The sequence below is a fragment of the Dermacentor andersoni genome, chromosome 10, assembly GCF_023375885.2.
Source record: "Dermacentor andersoni chromosome 10, qqDerAnde1_hic_scaffold, whole genome shotgun sequence".
Taxonomy (NCBI): Eukaryota; Metazoa; Arthropoda; class Arachnida; order Ixodida; family Ixodidae; genus Dermacentor; species Dermacentor andersoni.
Window position 1 is genome coordinate 90,256,498 of NC_092823.1, and position 16,362 is coordinate 90,272,859.

General features: G+C 45.1%; 1 protein-coding gene across 6 annotated transcripts in view; it reads right to left on the minus strand.

The window, feature by feature from the left end:
• Window positions 1–16,362, minus strand: part of LOC126544285 (uncharacterized) — a 61,603-nt gene that overhangs the window by 22,878 nt on the left and 22,363 nt on the right. For all 6 annotated transcript variants that reach the window (XM_050191547.3, XM_055062518.2, XM_050191546.3 and 3 more), the window contains one exon: window positions 3,811–4,004. In XM_050191547.3, the coding sequence (XP_050047504.1) occupies window positions 3,811–4,004 (194 nt within the window). The remainder of the gene's footprint in view (window positions 1–3,810; window positions 4,005–16,362) is intronic.

Here is a 16,362-nt window from a genome sequence, read left to right on the forward strand (position 1 = left end):
CATGTTGCAAGGGTTCCTCAATACATTAGCAGGCTGTGCCACGAATGTGCTGGGTATGTGCTGCTCTTCGATTAACCTCTCGCCAGCTTGAGCCACTGAGTATATGCCACTGTGTGTGCGGCAAGTAAGGGAACAATTCTCAGCATTCACCGGCATCGGTGTGCCATGCCTCTCGTCTTGGAGGCCACACGATGACTTCTCGACAGTGCCACTAGATGGTGCACTGTGTCCATAAAGAAGCACGAGAGAGGAGCCTGGTTGCCACATGATGCGTTTCTCAGTGTTCGCATGTGCTGGCGCGACATGCATTTCGGAGGTCAAGTGCAGGCTTTGTGGCGGCGGTGTCTCATGGCACCGAGTGTTTTTAGGGAAGTGTGAAAGCGGTCTCCCACTGCTGTACAGACCTCATACACAACTTGTTTCGATGGCGACAATATATTGTGTCGCTATACTGATTCAATGCCAACCCATTACTGTAGATGGTCATTGTGAAATGGGTTCCGCCACTTTTATTTTGCATTCCAATAGCTGAAAGCCCTATGGCTTGAAAGAAAAAATTTTCATCCACCTGACCGTAGAATGAAGCTACGAAGGAGATCATTCCATGAACTTTCCTCCTTCTTGCGGGCTTCCTAGAACTGATATGCCATATTCAGCGTCCCTGTTCTTCGCATTGTCAAGTAATCTGCCCTTGCTCTATGATCTACTGGTATCCTGATTAGCTCAGATGGTAGATGTACTGCCCCAGAACAACATTGGTCCTGGGTTTGATCCCAGAATGAGGACAAATCTTTCAACACCGAAGCTTTTTTTCTAAGAAACCCATTTGGGTTTCCTTCGTAGCTTCATGGGACCCTGAAATGATTTTGCCGATGTTGTACAAATGTACTGAGTCAATAGAGTAGGTCCATCTAATCATTAATTGATGCATCTAAGTGCTCCGCATAAAGCGTATAATTTATTATAAGGTTTCAGAAATGTACATCGCTGCCAATCCCAGCACACTGCTCGACGGAATTTTCAGCCACCCCTACCCACATGATGTAAATCACCCAATTGACGTCAGTAGGGCGAGCTATCCGATTGGCTGCCCACGGCAAGTCATCGATAATTTTTCCACCTTTATAGTCAACAAGTGATGATCCTAATAGTTCGAATGTGAGTTAATTTGCTTCTATAAAAAGAAAGTAACAGAAAGAAAGCGCACAAGAATGAGTTCTTACTACTCACTACACTTAGGCACTCCCGGCACACAGCAAGCGTCGTCTGCTTGTGTTACAATGTGCTCCATTTTGACGAGAGTTCTGCGGTCAGAGTTGGTCTCAGTATTTTCGCGAGCACTATGATTCGACTGTTTCGTTGTGGACTGCAAGCATAGCGACTAGAAATATGTCAAGCTGCGGCATTGTGTCCCTCTGAAAGGCAGCAGACGAGCGGACTGGCTGCAGCACATCGGACTGCCGCTATCCAGTCGGCGCCAGGATTTGCACGTTTACGGCCGTCACATTACACAGGAAGATTACTAACGCAATCGTGTTTCGCGAGTCCGGTATTAGGGTATATACAAACGCAAGGGAACAGGGCCTGGCGGTTTGACCGTGTTGTTAACGGGATGAGCAGAAGCGCAAACGTGAATGGACTGCACAGTGCAGCCACCTGGTGGCACAGAGCTCAACCACATACAGTAGCAGTAGCGAAATGTATTCTTCTTTGCTGCTGGTGTGAATTTTTCACAGGACTGTAATCATTAACACATTGTTTTTGTAAATGTTTAAGATGTTTTACACTTTGTTAGAACAATATTAGCTCTTTGTTTGGTTGGTTAAGCTCTGCGCCAGCAGGTGGCTGGACCCTGAAGACTGATCAGGCAGCTCACGTACGTCTACGTTAATGTTCCTTCACCAGCTTCAGTTTATGCCTCCACCGTTCTGTCGAAATGCCCAGGTCGCCTGTGGTTACTGGAATGCCAGACACGTTCGGCGCTGTGACAGAATGTTCGTAATGCATGCTGCTTCGATAGCTCGCGCTTGGGGTTGACTGCCAAGCAGCTCGCGGAGTGTTTAGAGAGGCTTCGCACGCATGCTCCTAGTGAACCGAAAGTCGACGACACGACATGCCACCATGACGTGGAGCCAGTGAAGGCAGAGCTTAGCCCTGATCACTCAGCGAAAGAGTTGAGGAGAAAATGCATCACTATGGAGGAGGGTAACTTGTAATCGTCCGTAGCTCTCTTAATATGAGACATTTCACACAAATTGTGGTGCGAATGATAAACTTTAGCTGTACCTTACGCACCTACAAAATGTGTCCGAACCGTTTCAGGAGCTCTTTCATGCTATATTTGGGTGGATGACAATTTTTTCTTTCATGAACCTCCCTCCACCTAATGGGCTTCTGCAGAATGGTTTGTTATGCCTTGAGACTTGTGTATATGCACAGAAATGAGCACACACTTTCTCTATCAATGACTTCGTTCTAAAAAGCAAAGGGTAGTGCTCCCCTACCCTCTTCTCAAGCTGGACAACTGTCCACTCTCTGATCTCAAGATTCTTGAACATTGGCTTTGACTGAAATTAGCGCGAGCGGCTTCAAGGGTACTGCTGTTCTCTTATACACGGGATAATGTGGAGAAACTGAAGGTGTTACTGTATTACTTCAAAGAGAACAGATTGTGCACCAGACTATGGCTACGTGATACTGTGCATTGTATGTCATAAGAAGCCAACAAACAGTGTCACCAAGGACAACATAGGGGAAATTACTTGTGGTTAATAAATGAAATAAACAAAAGATAAATTAATGGAAATGAAAGTGGATGAAAAGACAACTTGTCGCAGGTGGGGAACAATCCCACAACCTTCGCATTTCGCGTGCAATGCTCTACCGATTGAGGTACCACGGCGCTGTTTCCCCGTCCACTTTCTTGGGTATTTATGTTTCTTTTTGTAGAACCTTGGGAGTTTTAGCCAGCGCCACCACTCACAAACCTTGGCGGCGGATGCAGAACATATTTTCTGCCGCAGGCACCACGAGAACGTGATCTTTTTGGGTGAACGCAACCGGTCAATAAACCCGCACATGCTACCTGAAGGCATCAATGTTGCCGGATTCGAGACCCTCGTTATGGTCAGTGTTTGTTGGCTTCTAACGATATGACTAATAAAATTGGGCCCCTCGGTTAACCCCCTTTCTTCTCGTTTTGTGCATTGTATGATAACATAGGCCTCTGTGTCACAAAACTATCACTGTATGGCTGTGTGACACTTTGACAGAGAATGTGTGACAGTGCTCGAACATAGTGTTAGCCAGTCCCTTGTAAGTACTCCTTTTTTCTCTCTCATATTTAGTACCCTTTCCCAAAACAGGATAGCCAACTAGAGGGGCCTTCTGATCACATTGCAGCATACCTTTAAAGATGGTACGCTACAAATGTTTAAGAGAAGGTATATGCGCTCAATATACTGAAATGGCTTTTTTCTCTTGCTGGGAGAACTACCATTTATTGTCTGGCGTCACTGCGGATGACACACAAGGACTTCAGATTTATTCTGAACAAAAAGGGCAGGCACTCTATATAAACCCACATATAAACAAAATAGACTTCGAAATGCAAAGTACGAGCATGAATAAGGTAGTGGTTTAGTCAAAGTAGTCATATATACGCGTCTTCTTTATGTACGGCATCCTGCATGTTAAATGCTGGAAGCCTAGTTGGAACAAACACACAATGTCCCAAGTCCTGCTGTTAAACAGGATCACAGTGCAGACTTGCTTGCTCAACATTGAGAATAATATGAAGCATGTACTTACAAGGCAAGTCCGAAAGACTGGATCTGTTGCCAACTTTAATTCCAAGGCATCCAGGCTGTCTATGTCAGCTACAGGCAGCTTCATTTTGCCGAGTTCCATATTGTCGTTTTGGTTGGTTACACCAAGGGCTGCCAGGATTTGTTCATTTTGCTGCTTGATCGTCTTGAGCTCTCTCAATATCATACTCGCTATATCTGTAAAGAATGTACCGAACACACTTAAAACAGATGACACACTGTCTTATAAATTCATCATGTATGGGTCAAGGGCTAACAGATGTAGAACAAAGCTTGTCCTAGAACCCATACTAGTGGTAAAAGGCCATCTATTAGTACTACGCTATCAATGGTGCTCCAGTGTGTGTCTTTAACAGTTACAGATGGCGCCACCATTTCCTTGTTGAAAGAAAGCTTTTAGTATGGCATTGCTACTGATGACGCACAGGTCATTATCATCATCAGCAGCAGACAATTTTTATGTTCACTGCAGCACCAAGGCGTTTCCCAGCGATCTCCAATTACCCTTGTCTTGTGCTAGCCGATTCCATCCGATGCCTACAAATTTACTAGATTTTTCACATTGTCTAAAATTTTTTTTGTCATTGATCGCACTTCCCTTCTCTTGGTAATCATTCTGTAGCTCTAGCAGACCACTGGTTATCTGCCCGACACATTACATGACCTGCCCAACTCCATCTCTGCTTCTTAATGTCAACTAGAATATATTCGCTGTAATCCACATCACTGTCTTCTTGCCTCTTAACATTCGCCTAGAATTTCTCGTTCCATTGCTTGTTGTAGTCTAACTTCTTCTCAGGATTCTTTGGTAGCCTCCAAGTTTCTACAAGAACTGGTAGAATGGAATCATTGTACACTTTTCTTTTCAAAGACAGTGGTAAGCTGCCAGTCATGATTTGGTAATGCCTGCTGTATGCATTCCAACTCACGATCAGAGTCCTCTGTGAGTAATTGACCTAGATAAATATAATTTTGTACAGATACTACACACTGATCGCAAATCATGAAAAACAATGAGTCTGCTTGAGCAACACCTACTTTGTCTTCAATTCAGAATTGGGTTGGAATCATACGGCCGACACTTCCAGATCCGGACTGGAAGCTGACCACTATCATTGAAAAGAAAGGTTTACAATCAGTGCATTCTACCGGTGCTAACATATGGGGCAGAAACTAGGAGGTTGACGAAAAAGTTGAGAACTGTGCAAAGAGCGATCGAACGAGGAATGTTGGGCATAACATTATGAGATGGGAAGAGAGCAGTCTTGATCAGAAAGCAATGAATGAAAGAATGTGTGTGGTTTAGTGGCGCAAGGGCCAGATATGGCCAAAGAGCGCCAAGACAGTGTTAGTGATTTCGCGGTAGAATTACGAGTTCTGTGAAGAAGATGTGACTTGGCTGTAAAGTGGCCTAAAAATAGTCGCTGTAAAGTGCGTAAAACCTACGTGCTATAAAATTATGGCGATGACTAATGACGAGTACTATGAACATTAAAATCCATCGTAGAAGAATGATGCAAAATAGAAAATATATAAGATGGTAAAATTACTTGGAGCACTGCTGCCTCGCCAGAGCCCTTGAAACACAAGGGCCTAGAGGCATTTGCTATACGAAAGAGCTATCACAGCGGCATCCTCTGAAGAGAGGACCCGCTACGAACATGTGGGGCTAACAACATGCAAGACAACATCTTTCAGAAAACTTAAGACTGCTTTGGTGTCAAATAAAGGTTCTGGGCTGAGTAGCATTACGGGATGTAGGGGGATGTGCTGCCGGTATGCTAGAGAAAAATGTTTCCTTCTCTCAGATTCGGCTGCCCGACATTCCAGGAGGAGGTGGAGGACGGTCAGCCTCTCCCCGCATCTACCACAGGTTGGAGGATCATTTTCTGTGAGTAAAAAGTTATGCGTTACAAATGTGTGTCCTATTCTGAGGCGACGGAATAGGACATCTGTTCGCCGTGATTTTGTTACGGAGGGCCAAGAACCTAACTGTGGCTTTATCACGTGCAGTTTGTTATTTACTTCTGCGTGCCATATACGTTGCCAGTGGTTTCGCAGTTTCCTTCTTAAGAAAGGCTTCAGGTCTGTGACAGGGACCGAAGCAGTAGGATTAACTGCATGCAATGAAATTGATGTGGCCATCTGGTCCACTAGAACGTTACCCTGGATGCCCCTATGGCCAGGCACCCAGCATATAATCACATGCTGGTTAGATACATATGCTTTACATAAGACGGAATAGAGTTAAATTATAACAGGATTTTTGTGCTTACAGAACGATATCAAAGCCTTCACAACACTTAGGGAGTCCGTATATATAAATGATTTTTTGAGTTTTGATTTCCTTATATGCTTCACGGTCGACAATATTGCGTAGGCCTCAGCCGTAAAGATACTAGTTTTCGGATGCAGTGCGTCGGATTCCGAGAAGGATGGACTGACGGCTGCATAGGACACCCCGTCATGTGACTTCGATGCGTCTGTGTAGAACTCCGTGCAGGAGTGTTTGTGCTGGAGTTCCCAGAAATGCATTTGGATTTCAATCTCTGGAGCGTACTTTGTAACTTGAGTGAAAGATGTGTCGCATTGTATCAGCTGCCACTACCAAGGAGGTAGCAGCTTGGCTGGATGCATTAGGCAAAGCTCGAGGAGTGGAACATGCATTTTTTTATTAAGCTCCCTCACACGCAGCGAGAAAGGCTGTCTTACGGAGGGACGATTGCGAAAAAGTGTAGCATATGTCATGTCATTAACGGTATTAAAACACGGATGTTGAGGATTTGAGTGCACTTTCAGAAAATATGTTTGGCTGATGTATGTTCTCTGCAGATAAAGTGACCACTCATTCGACTCTACATATAAACTTTGTATGGGACTCGTTCTGAAAGCGCCAGTGGCCAGTCGGATTCCTAGATGGTGCACTGGGTCTAGCATCTTTAGTGCGCTCGGGGCGGCAGAGTGATAAATCACGGCACCATAGTCTAGTCGTGATCGAATGAGGCTTTTATAGAGATTCATTAAACACTTCCTGTCACTACCCCATGTAGTCTGGGATAGAAGTTTCATTATGTTCATTGTTTTTAGACATTTTTCTTTAAGGTGTTTAATGTGGGGGACGAAAGTGAGTCTGTAGTCAAGTATAACACCTAGAAATTTGTGTTCTTCGTTTACAGGTATCTGTTGTCCACGCACTTCTATGCAAGGATCTGGGATAAGCCCTCTCTTTCTTGTAAAAAGAACACAAGAGCTTTTGTAAGGATTGATCTTAAATCCATTCTTGTCTGCCCACATTGACACTTTGTTCAGGCCATGCTGTACCTGTCTTTCGCACACTGCGAGGTTACAGGATTTGAAAGCTATTTGTATGTCGTCCACGTAGACAGAATAAAAGATGGCCGGTGGTAATGAAGCGCGAAGCGTGTTCATCTTCACGATGAAGAGCGTGCCGCTGAGCACGCCTCCTTGGGGAACACCTGTTTCTTGCGTAAAAGGACGTGAAAGTACATTGCCGACTTTTACCCGGAAGGTACGATTGGACAGATAGCTTTCTATTAGGTTTAGCATATTCGCATGGATGCCCATTTCTGACAAGTCTTTTAAGATTCCGTAACGCCACGTTGTATCGTACGTCTTCTCCATATCGAGGAATAGGGATAACAAGAACTGTTTGTGTACAAATGCGTCCCGGATGTTTGCTTCTACATGTACAAGATGGTCAGTTGTGGAGCGCCCTTCTCGGAAGCCGCACTGATAAGGATCAAGCATTTCGCTCTGTTCAAGGAAATGAATGAGTCGCCGATTTATCATTTTTTCAAACACCTTACAAATGCAACTTGTGAGTGCTATCGGGCGGTAGCTTGCCACTGAGGAAGGGTCTTTGACTTGTTTCAAAACAGGGACCACAATGGCTTCCTTCCATGCAGTTGGAAGGTACGCTGCATCCCAGATGGTGTTGAGAAGTGTGAGTAGTGTAACTTGCGTGTCATTGTGTAAGTTTTTGAGCATTTCATACATGATTCTATCAGATCCCGGTGCAGAGCTCTTGCATGCACTCAAGGCAGCTCTCAACTCGGCAGCCCTAAAAGGACAGTTGTACGGTTCGTTCTGTCGACATTTTCTGATGAGTGGCTTGCATTCTTCTATTTGTTTATATTTCAAGTAGGATTGCGAATAATGGTTTCAACTTGATACACTCTCAAAGTGCTCCCCAAGTGAGTCTGCCTGATCTTGCATTGTATCGCCCTGTTTATTTACTAGAGGGAGTGAATGTTTGCCACCCTCTGATCCTATTAACCCTGTTCCAGGCTTTGGCCTCATCCCTATACGAGTTAATACTCGATAAAAACTTGTGCCAACTTTCTCTTCTGGCCTGTCAGCGGGTTCTCCTACCTTGGGACTTTACTTTCTTAATGTTGACAAGATTTTCTGCAGTGGGCGAAGTGCGTAGCAACCCCCACGCTTTGTTCTGATCCCTACGTGCGATTCTGCATTCATCGTTCCACCACGGGACATGCCATTTGCATGCTGAGCCACTTACTTCACGTATGCATTTAGATGCGGCATCTATTATGAAGGCTGTGAAGTACTACACAGCAGCATCGATTTCTAAAGAAGACATGTCATCCCATGATATACTAGTTAAGTTTCGGAATTTCTCCCAGTCTGCTGTGTCAATCTTCCACCTAGGAGCCTGTGGTGGATATTCGTTTTCTTTAAGTGTCCTTAATAGTATGGCGAAGTGTTCGCTTCCGTAAGGATTGTTCGTAACTTCCCATTCGAGTTCAGGCAGTATGGACGGGGAAACTATGCTCAGGTCAATTGAAGAAAAGGTATTGTTTGCAAAACAGTAATAAGTGGGTTTCTTCTTATTCAGAAGGCACGCACCAGAAGAAAAGAGGAACTGTTCAACGAGACGACCTCGCGCATCTATACGAGAGTCGCCCCACAGGGAGCTGTGCGCATTGAAATTGCCAAGAACAACATAAGGTTTTGGCAATTGATCTATAAAGGATTGGAATTCATGTTTAGTTAATTTGTAATGTGGGGGTATGTAAAGAGAGCTAATGTTGACGAGTTTGTTTAGGAAAACAGCTCGAACAACCACTGCTTCAAGAGGCGTTTGTAGCTGTAAAAGTTGACACGCAATGCTCTTATGGATAACAATGGCGACACCGCCCAATGATGCGACAGCATCATCGCGATCTTTGCGAAAAGTTACATACTGTCGGAGAAAGTTTGTGTGTTTGTATTTTAAGTGTGTTTCCTGTAAACACAGCACTTTTGGATTGTGTTTTTGGATGAGTTCCTGCACATCATCAAGGTTTCTAAGAAGACCTCTGACGTTCCATTGAATTATTTGTGTATCCATGTTGGAAGTCAATAGGTGCTGTGTGTACGGAAACGGAAGTTATGCATTAGATTACAGAGCTCTTTCGAGGCCCTGTAATCGGGGTTTTGCCCTTTCTGGAGCGTTCGAGGGAGCCTCGCCGCTCCTTAGGCACTTGGTGCGCCTTGAGAATAGGTGTAGTGTCCATTGCCTCTTGTGAGGCGCCGGACACGTGCTCTTGCGAGCGAGAATTTACCAGCGAGGGTCCCGCCTTGGAGGGCAAGACCCCTGCGCCCACCAGCCCGGAGGTCGATGGGGCTTCCTGGGGGATTTGGCTGCGCCGGCTGTTGCCAGCGCTGGAAGGGGTCGGGAACGTTGGGGCAGCCTCGGCTGCGCCTACCTTCGGGGTCGGTGGCCCCGTCTGGTGGGTTGACGGAGCAGCGCTAGCTGCAACCGCCGCGGGGGCAGATGGCGTAACTGCCGACTCGCTGGTTGTGGGTCGGACAGCCGCCGGTGGCTGTTGTGTCGCTGCCCCCTGATGCGTCACATCGGCAAAACTTTTCTTGGGCAGGTATGAAACCCGCCTGCATGCCTCCTTGAATGAGATATTCTCTTTTACTTTGATCGTTACGATTTCTTTTTCTTTCTTCCAGGATGGACACGACCGCGAGTACGTGGCGTGCTCCCCATCACAGTTTAGACGGTGGAGAGCATTTTCACTAGCTTCAGAGGTGTGTTCAGGGTCACTGTATTTTGCACAAGTTTGGTGTCCTCGGCAGCTCTGCGAACTGTGGCCGAAGCGCTGGCATTTGAAACATCGGAGTGGGTTGGGCACGTACGGCCTGACACAAGAGCTTAATGTACCCGGCCTCGATTGACTCGGGCAGGACACTTGAACTAAAGGTGATTATTAGGTGCTTGGTCTGGATCTCTTTAACATCTCACCTCATCTTAATTCTTCTGACATTGATAACATTTTGCTCACTGAAGCCCTCCAAGAGTTCCGCTTCAGTAAGCTCAAGCAGATCATCATCCGACACAACACCGCGGGTGGTGTTCATTGTACGGTGCGGGGTTATTGTTATGTGGGTCTCCCCAAATGACACTAGTTTCGGTAGTTTCTCATATTGTTTCAGATCACGGAGTTCCAAGAGGAGGTCACCGCTTGCCATCCTTGACACCTTGTAACCTGGACCAAAAACATCAGTCAAGGACTTTGAGACAAGGAATGGTGAAATGTTTCGCACTGCTTTGTTTGGCTTTTCAGAATGAATAACGTGGAAGTGGGGAAAATTCTGGGTTTGGCGTCCAAAAGACATCTTCGGTGCGCCCTCGTTTCTGAGGGCGATCAACAAGGGAGGGGAAAGAAGTTTCCATGAAAAAATGTATACATTCGGCAACAGTGCTGACTGCCCACCACAGAGCCCAACAAGGGGACACGGCAGAGCTTGCATACAAGTCTGCACGACGCCAGTCGTACGCTGTCACTATAGCCGAATATGGTGTACCCAAGGTTGGATAGCCACACAGGGTTAACCCTTGCCACCAGGAGAAAGGAAGTAAAAAGAATAGAGAAGGAGACAGAAAAGGTCAAAAAGTGAGAGATAAAGACGAAGATTCGAGGAGGGAGAGACAGGAAAAGGCGATGCCGATGTCCTCCACGTGGGTCAGTCTGGAGGCGCCGTCTATGTGAAGCCGAGGCCGAAGAGGTGTGTTGCCTCCGCTGGGGGGCCTTAAAGGTCCAAACACCCAGCATCGGCTCAACCCCCAGGATCCCCTTTTCCCCAGACACGGCTAAGCCATACACGGCTACACGCGGGAGGGTCCAACCTTCGTGTGCTCGGGTACGTGGTGTGGCCACACACCAAACACCTGCTGACACAGATGCCCCTGCGGGGCTGATCAGAAAGCAAACGAGGATAGCTGATATTCTAATTGACATCAAGAGGAAAAAATGGAGCTGGGCAGACCATGTAATGCGTAGGTTAGATAACCAGTGGACCATTCCAGTTACAGAACGGATGCCAAGAAAAGGGAAGCACAGTCGAGAATGGCAGAAAACTACGTAGGGTGATGGAATTAAGAAACTCACAGGCACTAGTTGGAATTGATTGGTGCTGGACAGGGGTAATTGGAGATCACAGGGAGAGGCCTTCATCCTACAGTGGACATAAAACAGGCTGATGATGATGAAGAATTTACACGCAAGTTCTTGGCACAGCCATGTCTCGGTTACCTGTGCCAACATAGCCCTGGAAACCGCAGAGAGCACAGCTGTGACTACATCTGGGCATCCGCTGAAGTTCTCCGTATGCCACGTAGATGACTGTTTTGGTGTGGTGCTCCGCTGTGACGCGTTGCCTTTCATTGATAGCCTGAACTCCATTCAACCAAGCATTCAGTTTATGTTGGAGGAGGAGGAGGGCAATGGTTGTATGTATTGCATTCCTGGACATTGCTTGTGGAGTACGCACCTGCCAGCTTTGGCACGTCTGTGTACTGGAAACGTATGCACACAGTACACAGTACACAGTTCCATGGGTTGTTACGAGTCAAAGCTACCTCAGCTTCGACTCGTAACAACCCATGGGCCACAAGCACACCGTGGCGGCGTTCTTATTTAACCGAGCATTTCGACTGTGCCCAGGGCAAAATTATCAGAAAAAAGAATTGCAGAGGATAAGGAAGGATCTCGCAGGCAGCGGTTACACCTGTCAGCTTCTGGGGAAATAAGTATGCCAGTTAGCCCTGGAAAAATAAAAAGGAAAGCATGTGCCCATTCCATACGCACCTGGAACAAGCAAAATGCTGGAAAGAATATTTAAAGATCATATTGTTCAAATTGCACGTGTGCCTTCAACTAAATTGAGGGGCAGTCTTGTTTGCACAGACTATGATTTGGAAATGACACATTTCCCAGGAGTTGCTTACGAGATAGAGGGCAGAGACTGTAAGGCATCATAAATCGGTGAATCGGGAAATTTTATACTGTGTCTCAGACAACGCATTGGCTGAACATTCTTGCTGACACGGGCTGCACCAGAGACTGGAAATCAGCACAAATCATTGCCACCGAAAAATCTAGAATCTAGATTGCCTTTTACTAGAATCCGTCTACGTACCATCTACTGATCATACACTAAACCAGACACGTGGATATATGTCAGAAGAAACATGCACATTCTTGTCCCTACTTAAAGGACGGCATTCTGTGTACGAGACCCACATGGGTCTAGAAACGTCAACTTCTTAAAATGTTTCTTTCGTGCTTTTAGCAAGTGTTCATTTTTTCTGATAAGGAGAAAAGAATTTCTGTTGCCGAAACGTTCTCTAAAAACTAACAGCAAGTTCTATCAGCACTGAGTTAAATATAATTTACGTATGAACTGATTGTGCTACAAGTTATGAATATGATTTTTTGCTTGTTTTATTGTGCAGCTTTGGTATGGCTACCACTGCACCACTGGCTCATAATGTGAGACGAGTAAAACTCTCAATGGCTGTTGGAAACTGCCAAGTGGCAGCAACACAACTCCTTTGAGTTTAACAGAATTTGGTAGTTTCAAAGGCCTTCGACTCAAGGGCCTTTGAAATGGGCCATGTGGCTCAGGTATAAGGTCCTCAATAATTTGATGCCATTCATCACTGGTGTTGCTAAACAGGACAATGTCATCTGCAAACTACAGGTAGCCGAGATATTTGCTGTTGATCCTGACTCCTAATCCTTCCCACCCTAACAGCTTGAATACTCCTGAGCATGTAGTGAATAGTATTGGGGAGATTGTCTCTATACTTGACCCCTTTCTTGATAGGTATATTTTTTTTTACTTTTCCTGTTGAGAATTAAGGTAGCTCTGGAGACTTTGTAAATATTTGCCAAGATATTTGTAGTATAGTGTCGCCCCGTCAGATCTCTGTGTTATCATACATTTATGTTTCATAGTAGTGTAGCTAGATGGCGCACCCCCCTTCTGTCATGTGACGAGCTGGTACCAATCAGGAGGTGTCATCTGGCATGTGAAGTCCTTTTTAATAATAAACGGCCGCGGGTCAGCTGAGTCTTCGTTCCGGTTTCCATCGGGAGCAGTTAGCTCCGTGTCTCCCTCTCTGCGTCGGCGCTCGCCGCGCGTTCGCTGGGCATGGGCCCCCACTTGCCTGCCGCTGCCGACACAACAATATTCACGTATGCTCTGTGTACTCCTTGATTATGCAATGCCTCAATGACGGCTGGTGCCTTTACTGAATCAAATGCCTTTTCATATTCTATGAAAGCCAGGTAGAGAGGCTGCTTGTACTCTGTAGAATTCTCAGTTACCCGACTGATGACATGGTGGGGGCCGTCGCATGCAAACACTGTAGCATTAAACAAAATACACACCTTGAAATTCTACCTGTGTGCCGAGGTATTGGCATAAGTAAGCTAACGGTTTGGCTGAAGAAGACATTTATAGATGCCTTCGTTATTTATGCAGCATCCTGAATATTGTGTGCTGGCAGGAAGAGAAGCTGGCATAAGCCTGTGAAGTGCAGAGGCAAGTACCCTGCTGGCGGTAACGCACCCCGAATGTCGCTATATTCCAGCTCCGAGCCCTACGTGCTGGCTAACTAGCCTACATTACTGTTAAAACAAACAGTCGAGACATGACTGTTCATAAAAGAGCTTTATCAACAGACTACCTAAATAGGTTGCACCTTTGGGCAAGTTGGTAACACATAAATAGCAAACGTTTTAGTGTAGAAGAGTTGGGGACAAAATCGAGAAGGCACGCAGGCACTTATACCATTTCACTGTTTATGAACAGATTATTTGGACTGATTGGTTGCTGGGGTTGGACAGCTCAAACCAACAGGTGCGCAATGAGAGATGACATAGGGAAGGGCTCCTGGTAGGTTTTGAACAGCTGGCGTTCTTGAACACATACAGAAGGAATGGCACGCAAGCACATTTGCACACAAGCACATTTACACCCAAGCCTAGTTGAAACACAAGTTTCTCAGGGATGGGAATTGAACTCACAACGTCATACTCGGCAACAAAGTGCCAGAGTCACGTAGGAACCTCGATGTGTATGCTGCTTTCAGATGCCTCATGACAAAACGTCCATCATGCATCCTAATCCTATGAAGTACTATAGTAGCTCCCGGCTTCTACAGCCTGCAGAAGCCTACAGAATAACCAATAAATGAACATCCTTCTCTGATGTTGTTGCAAGACCTGTGCCCGTTGATGCATTCATTAAATATGTGTTAACACTATACTTCTCCTTTGCAGTTAGATTTAGTGATACATTTTTCTTTTCATTCATGTCTAATGCCAAGTATTCTGAAACATTCTGGCCTCAAGAGAGTTCGATCAGATTTAAATATAGTACCACAGAACCCTTGACGTATGGTCCTATATTCCCCTCCACCTAGCCTACTCATGCACCAACCACTCAATGAATGCGGACACTGATTCAACCGAACGGTCACAGATCATATAATTAATCTTACACAGAAAAAAGAAGAAAAGCAGTGCACATCTCAGTGCATCTGCGTTCCTATAATTAAACACAGAATTTATGTGCAGCATGCGGCCACTAAGGGTTTATCTCAATTATACCTGTTAGCAGAACTGAAAAACAATTCATCAGAGTTACACTTGGCACTTGAACAGGTTCATTAGGTCGACAGCTTTTCTAAATCGAGGCTTCCATCCTCCATGATTTACTTGTGCAAGTGATTTTCGAAGCTCCAGCAACATCCCAACCAGCGTGTTGTGAACAAAATGGCTTCAAGTAAGGACAACTTCAGCTCACAAACCTCAAGTAATTCTGAGTGCATGTAGGCACTGTGTGGACAATTATATTCAATTATATCATCAAGAGCAACTGCACTGGTGAAAATAGTGATATTTTAAAAGTGTTGCATACATCTTCAAACACTTCTGATTGGACCTGTGCTGCAAGTTTGAATAATAAGTGTGAAGTCTTATAGTAAGGTGAGTTAGGTGCTAGATGGCTGGGTGTTTGATCACAGTGTGAGTACATCGCCACATGGTGGGCTCCTTTCCTTCATCGTTTTTAACAATGTTTTACATCAGGCATATTTGTCAAATGGCTGGACAGGTGCTTCCCAAGTATGCCAGATATAAAATAGCTGCCGTTTTCATATCTGATGTTCCTGCGGGGAGTTCCCACATGTGAACATGTCATTTTGTGAACTTGACAAAGCTCACTAAAGAACTGAAAATTTCCAATCTGTTCAGCATAATCTGCAAGCTTGTGATGATCCTGAAGGTGCATGAAATGCAATGAAACTAAATTTTCAATATACAGAAATAGCTGCCTGAAGGGTTTTATTCTTTTAAGCTAATTTTGGGTATCGGTCGTCGCATATCTTTTGCTCCCAATTGTCCCCGCCTGTTATACTTGGCTGCGGACAAGAAAGGCTTACAGTAAGATGGAGACAATATGACCAAGAGTGGTCGAAGAAGAGATGTCGCAGACTGGAGCCAATGACCTGACAAAGAGAAGTCTGCATGTCGAAATGTTTGCTACAGATTGAGAAATCCTTTGTTTGAGCACTATTGCTTCCTATATATAGTGCTGGAAGTTATAGATAGATAAAAGATAAAATTAACATTAATGCTAGAGTAAATCCATTACAAAACAGCTGCTATAGCCTGTTGCAAGTTTGTTCATCTGGCAAAAATTTCATCATCACCCAGTCTAGGGTGCAGTTGCTACGCCTTTCATTGGCTGAGCCCAGAGCGCAAGGTCATGGGTTCGAATCTGGACCATGGCCGCTGCATTTCAATGAAAGTAAAGTGCAAACACCCTCGTGCATTCAGACGCAGCTGCTCACGAAAGAAACCCAGTCAGTCATTCAATCAACAAGCCAACTATATTAGTAAAATTTCAAGCTTTACAGACGACAACTGCAACTGAGGGAACACATACAAAGGTTTGAAAGCTGTGCAGCTCATATCAGAAATTGTCCTTAAAATTGGCTTTGACCCTTATTTAAGCCAAATGAAATGACGCAAATTCTACCAAATTGCCCAGAACGTTCTCCGACCTCTGGTGCACAGGCAGCCGTCTTTAAATAGCCCCTTTACAGGCCACATTTCAAATTTCGGTTACACAGTGGAAGCTGTAAAATGCCATCAATAAATGTTTTACCACAAGAATTTTTCAACTTGGTTCGTTATTGAAGAGATCGAAG